The sequence below is a fragment of the Lontra canadensis genome, unplaced genomic scaffold (assembly GCF_010015895.1).
Source record: "Lontra canadensis isolate GAN:19392208 unplaced genomic scaffold, GSC_riverotter_1.0 scaffold4, whole genome shotgun sequence".
Classification (NCBI taxonomy): Eukaryota; Metazoa; Chordata; class Mammalia; order Carnivora; family Mustelidae; genus Lontra; species Lontra canadensis.
Genome location: NW_022630998.1, coordinates 30,589,098 through 30,595,303, shown reverse-complemented (window position 1 = coordinate 30,595,303; position 6,206 = coordinate 30,589,098). Strand labels below are relative to the sequence as shown.

Here is a 6,206-nt window from a genome sequence, read left to right as displayed (position 1 = left end):
TAAGTTAATCACATGTAGTGTGAATTGGTTAAGACTGAGTTCAAGTAAGTCAGAAATTTTTGAAGAGTCAACAGAATTTCAAAATTCACAGTCATTTCCTGAAAGTACAGTCTGGTAAAATTGGCTTATCACCTCACTTTTAATGCACATATGTGATTTCCTGCTTACAGCATTTCCCAAAGGAATGAGAAAAAAATATTTTACAACTAGGAAAGTTTTATAAGAGGGATTATCTATAGTTCCTGAATAAGAAGCCTTCTCCCTCTCCAGGCACACCTGCAGCTCCTAATAACCGACTTACGCAATTTTCCTCTCTACTTGAATCAAAATTGGCAATAAATGTTGTATATGTCTCACAGAGTGAATGTTTAAATCTTGTATTTACTGGTTCATGAAACTGGTTCCCTCTAGTTTACCAGCATGGAGGGGTGGGTTTGCAGGGAGCAATTAGGGATAAGATAGCCAAAGAAACACAAAGTCAGTTGAAAAAAGAAATCTGTGTGTCTGGCTCTCTCTATGAATTATGACTATTCAAGGGGGAAAAAAATCTGAACCTTTGCCAAAAGACTGGCGTGTAAAGGGACAGCTGGAGTTTTCTGTTAGGGGTTACAATGCATTACTTGTTCCATAAGGGAAAAGGGGGATCACTTACCACAGCAACTCACACATTGCATGAGACACTGGCACATCTCTACCTTGTGAAGCATTTTCTTCAAAGGAAAAGAGCCAGATATTTTGGGAAGGTCGCTGAAGATCTTTGCGTACAGACATGCTGACCTTCCTGCTGGAGATTTGTAGCCTTTGTGGTGTGTGGACTCAGTCTCTGTAGATGCCTTCGTTGTACTATAACTTTTATACAGGATGTATTGTTTAAACCGCCAGCCCTAATTCCAGTGCCCTTAGAGACTCAGGAAATTCTGACCAAATAATATAAAACCCCATTGTATTTTTCTTTGGTTGAGATGCAAATAACATTTTGAACAAGAATGCTAACAAATACATAAACATGGCACTAAGTTGGAACTTCCATTGGGACTCTAAATTTAAATGTCTTAAACATTCAAATACAAATGAAAAAGAATGAAAAAGAGAATGATAACCATATTTAAAAGTCTCTTAGGAATCAGAGACTCTGCTACTGCTGTCCTTGAGTCTGTGCTCATAGTAGGTCTATCTGTGCACTTATCAGCCCTGAGACAAGCACTAGCCAGTCTGGGTTAAACTCTGAATGACCCTCTCCACCAGAGTCAACGCAGACATGCGGAAGAAGTCACATCTTTTCCTAACCCTAGATTTATGTTATTTTTATTTATTTATTTTTAGATATTTTTAGATATTTGAGATACAACTTTATTCTGATTCTAAACAAAAGGGAATGGGAGTGGCAGTGACAAATGAGATTTCACCACTGGATATTGTGATGTGGCTCTAGCAGTCTTCTATCTGAAATTCAGGAAGGAAACAACGGCATTCCAAAACAGCTAAATATGCAGGTCCAAAAAAAAAAAATGAAGGTACTTTTTAAACTGCCACATTCACTCTGAAGCCCATTCATCTCCTTCAGCAACCCCAAGGCGAAGCACATGTAGTGCTCGGCTCTCTAATAAAGAGGCAAACACCCTGCACCACTGATATCACAGACTCCGGCCTAGAAAACCAGACTTCTGATGCTGGGTTGTGGGTGCATCCAGGAGAGCCGTTTTCTGAGCAAGTTCTAGGTTATGCTCATGCTGGGCTGCCGAAATTGGCTCCGTGACAACCTCTGGTGGGGCAGGAGCAGGCATGGCGACCAACTCCAAGTTAGGGTCTCCAATTAATTTTCTAACAAGCCACAGGAGGGACTTTTCAAAGTTGTAGTTACTTTTGGCAGAATGTTACAGTACTAACAGTTCTTCTTTCAGTGGAAGATAATAGACTTCACCTTAACTTTCCTGTCCTTCATGTCCACTTTGTTGCCACACAGCAGCATGGGAATGTTTTCCCATACTTGTACCAGATCTCTATGCCAGCTGGGCACATTCTTACAAGTAACCCTTGATGTTACATCAGACATTATAATGGCACCCTGGGCTTGGATGTAATAGCCAACTCTCAGCCCACCAAATTTCTCCTGACCAGCTGTAGTCCATACATTGAACTCCATAAGTCTTCTGTTGGTATGGAACACAAGGGGATGGACCTCAACACCCAAGGTGCCTACATACTTATACTCAGATTCACCAGTCAGAGGACATTTCAGAAACGTAGTTTTTTCAGTACCACCTTTGCCAACCAGTACAAGTTTGAGCTGGACTTGAGGTTCTCCTTGGGTAGCCATCATGCTGTTGCTTCCAAAAGTATCTCTGGCCCATCTGTCTGAGCCTCCTAACCCTAGATTTAAACAAATAAACAAAAACCTTTTTAAAGGCTGATTGGGTGATCTGTTTTACTGTATGCAATTGGGGTTCATTTCCTAGATTTCCAAAATTAGTGGAAAAGTCAGATTCCATCCACCTTAAACAAATCAAGGCAGATTAATTTACAATTATCTCATATTATATTGTCCATAAAAAGTTATATGTTTGTAGATATTTATAATTCCTATGGAGAAGAAAAATAGGAATTGGTGCATTTAAACCAACCTTGAGGTATTTGGGCATGTCTCAAGCAAAAGGGATCAGGGGATCAAGATTCACAGTAACGGCCTTATGGAAGGCAGCTAGGTAGAGCTCCACTTGGTTTCCTGAAGAGTGGAGCATACACTAATACTTGAGGTTTTTTGGACCATGGCCTCAGCAATGAAGCCATATTCATGGCCCAGGAGTTGTTCAAATTCAAGGGCGACTCTGAACCGTAGAAGCAGAAAACAGGTCACTCACTTGCCATTAGAAAATTCCTCACATATGTTTTAGTCCTTTAGCATTTGTGGTAAGATTTCAACAGAAAGAATGTGAATAGTATTTTCCAAAAGGGTTCTAGTTGCCTGAAGGATTTCCTATGATTTAAAAATGTCTGTTGGCAGATATACTGAATAAAAAGAATTTCTTTTCACCAGTATTTTACAAACTTGTATTCCTATTAATGATAAAAGCCTGAAAGAAAATAAAAGGGGCCCACATTGTATTTTATGCTCTGCTTGCTCAGATCACATATTAATGTTCCAGAAAGTAGCTCATTACCATTTCTATTGAAGAGGTCTCTTTCTACTTCATTCACCAACTTTGCTTTCTTTATTATCCTATGGATTACGGGAGTCTGTTTAGCATTTTTGTCATTGACCTTTGATCTTTGTTCATATTTTACTCTATAATATCTATAGGAGATTACTTGTTTTTTAGGATGATTAATGTCTGTAATCGTTTTTCTTGAAGTATAATTAACATATGATATTATATTACTTTTAGGTGTACAGTATAAATGACTTAATAATTCTGCACATTACTCAGTGCTCATCACAGTAAGTGTATCTTAATCGCCTTGATTTATTTTATTCGTCCCCCTACCCACATCCTACCTGGCAACTACCAGTTTGTTCTCTGTATTTACAAGTCTGTTTTTCTGGTTTGTCTCTTTTTTTCTTTTTTTTCCCATCTGTCTCTTAAATTGTACATGTGAGTGAAATCATATGATATTTGTCTTTCTCTCTATGACTTTTTTCACTTTGCATAATATCCTTTTTGTCTATCCTTGTTGTTGCAAATGGCAAGATCGCATTCCTTTTAATCGCTGAGTAATATTCCACTGTATGCTTATTACCGCTATTATTTATCCATTCATCGATGGATGTACACTTGGGTTACTTCTGTATCTTGGCTGTTTTAAATAATGCTGCAATAAACAGAGGGGTGCCTGTATCTTCTTGAATTAGTGCTTTTGTATACTTTGAGTAGTTGTCCACTAGCAAAATTATTGGATCATGCAGTAATTCTATTGTTAATTTTTTGTGGAACCTCCATGCTACTTTCCACAGTGGCTGCACCAGTTTTCATTCCCACCAGTACATGAGGGTTCCTTTTTTCTCCACACCCTCACCAACAGTTGTTATTTCTTCTCTTTTTGATTCCTGCCATTCTGACAGGTGTAAGGTGATATCTCATTGTGGTTTTGATTTAAGTTCCCTGATGATTAGTGATGTTGATCATCTTTTCATGTGTCTGTTGGCCATCTACATGTCTTCTTTGGAAAAATGTCTATTCAGGTCCTCTGTCCATTTTCAATTGTATTATTTGTTTTTTTATGTGTTGAGCTGTGTAAGTTCTTTATATATATATTGGGTATTAACTGCTTGTCAGATATATATCACTTGTGGTTTTTTTAAAAATTTATTTAATTATTTTAGAGAGAGAGAGCACATGTGTAGGGGGAGGGGCTAAGGGAAAAGGAAAGAATCTCAAGCAGACTCCCCACTGAGTGTGGAGCTGGGCCATGGGTCTCAATCTCATGACACTGAGATCCTGAACTGAGATCAAGAGTCAGATGCGTAACTGATTGAGCCACTGAGGTGTGCCTCACATATATCATTTGTAAATATCTTCTCCCATTCAGTAGGTTGCCGTGTTGTTTTGTTGATGGTTTCCTCCACTCTGTAAAAGCTTTGTATTTTGGTATAGTCCAAAAGTTTATTTTTACTTTTTGTTTCCCTTGCCTGAGGAGACATTTCTTAAAAAAACGCTTCTATGAGTAATCTATTTAAATATCATAGAAAAAAAAAGGAAGTCCTTAGTATGAGACTAAAGAACTACAGTTTGCAATCACAGTTCTTTTTTTATCTCCTAATTTTTAAAAATTGTCCTAAAATACACATAAAAGTTACCATCTTGGGGCACTTGGGTGGCTCATTGGGTTAAAGCCTCTGCCTTCCTCTCGGGTCATGGTCCCAGGATCCTGGGATCGAGCCCCACATCTGGCTCTCTGCTAGGCAGGGAGCCTGCTTCCTGCCACCCTCCTCCCACCTGCCTGCCTCTCTGCCTACTTGTGATCTCTGTCAAATAAATAATTTGAAAAAAAAAAACTTACCATCTCAACAATTTCTAAGTATATAGTTCACTAGTATTAAGCATATTTTACATTGTTGTTCAACCAATCTCTAGAACTTTTTCATCTTAGAAAACTGAAACTCTGTACTCATTAAACCACTCCCCACTTCCCCCTCCTCCTAGTCCCTGAGAAGCACCATTCTATTCTGTTTCTATGAATTTGACTATAAATATTGCAATATATGTGGAATCCCACAGTATTTGTCTCTGTGTGACTGGCTTACTTCATGTAGCATGATGTCCTCAAGGTGCATCCATATTGTAACATGTGTCAGAATCTCCTTCCTTTTTAAGGCTAAGTGATATTCTGTTGTATATACATAACACATTTTGTTTATCCATCCATCTGTTGATGGACGTTTGGATTGCTTCCACTTTTTGACTATTGTGAATAATGCTTTTATGAACGTGAGTGTGCAAATATCTGTTTGAGTCCTTACTTTCAATTCTTTTGGGCATATATACTGAAGTGGGATTTCTGGATCATCTGTTAATTTTATTTCTACCTTTTTGAGGAATTGTCATACTGCTTTACGTATCAGCTGCACCATTTTACATCCCCATCAACAGCATGCAAAAGTTCCAATTTTTTCATATCCTCACCTACAGTTTCTGTCTTGTTTTCTTTTCCTGGTAGTAGCCATCCTGATCCGTGAGGTGATATTTTGTTGTGGTTTTAATTTGCATTTCCCTGGTGATTAGTGATATTGAACATCTTTTCATATGCTTGTTGACCATTTGTGTATCATCTGTGAGAAATGCCTATTCAAGTCTTTTGCCCATTTTCTTAGGTTCATTTATTGTTTGTTGGGTTATAGGAGCTCTTTATATATTCCAAATATTAATCCCCCTGTCAGATATATGATTTACAAGTATTTATTCCTGTTCTATAGGTTGCCTTTTTCTTCTCTTGAATGTGTCCTTTGATATATAGTTTTTTATTCTGATGTAGTCCAATTTATCTATTTTTATGTTTGTTGCCTACAACCACAGTCAGTTGAGATTTGTACATTGTATAGGATTAATCAGAATTTATGTCCGAAGCTGAATTTAATGCTGTTTCCACTTGATGGTAATTCTAGCAGTTTTTCAAGTTTTAAATCTTGATGGACAAGATGATGTCTCCATTCTTTTAAAGGGCTAATTGAGTTGATGAAAATAGATAGATTGGGGTATTTTGAGAAAACAGCA

At 37.7% G+C, this 6,206-nt stretch overlaps 1 protein-coding gene across 1 annotated transcript; it reads right to left on the bottom strand.

The window, feature by feature from the left end:
• Positions 1-1,634: 1,634 nt before the first annotated feature.
• LOC116863888 (GTP-binding nuclear protein Ran-like) lies at positions 1,635-2,317 on the bottom strand. Its single transcript, XM_032851194.1, is given in 2 exon segments — positions 1,635-1,873; positions 1,876-2,317. Coding segments are annotated over 2 exon segments (681 nt in total).
• Between the last annotated feature and the right edge of the window lie 3,889 nt (positions 2,318-6,206).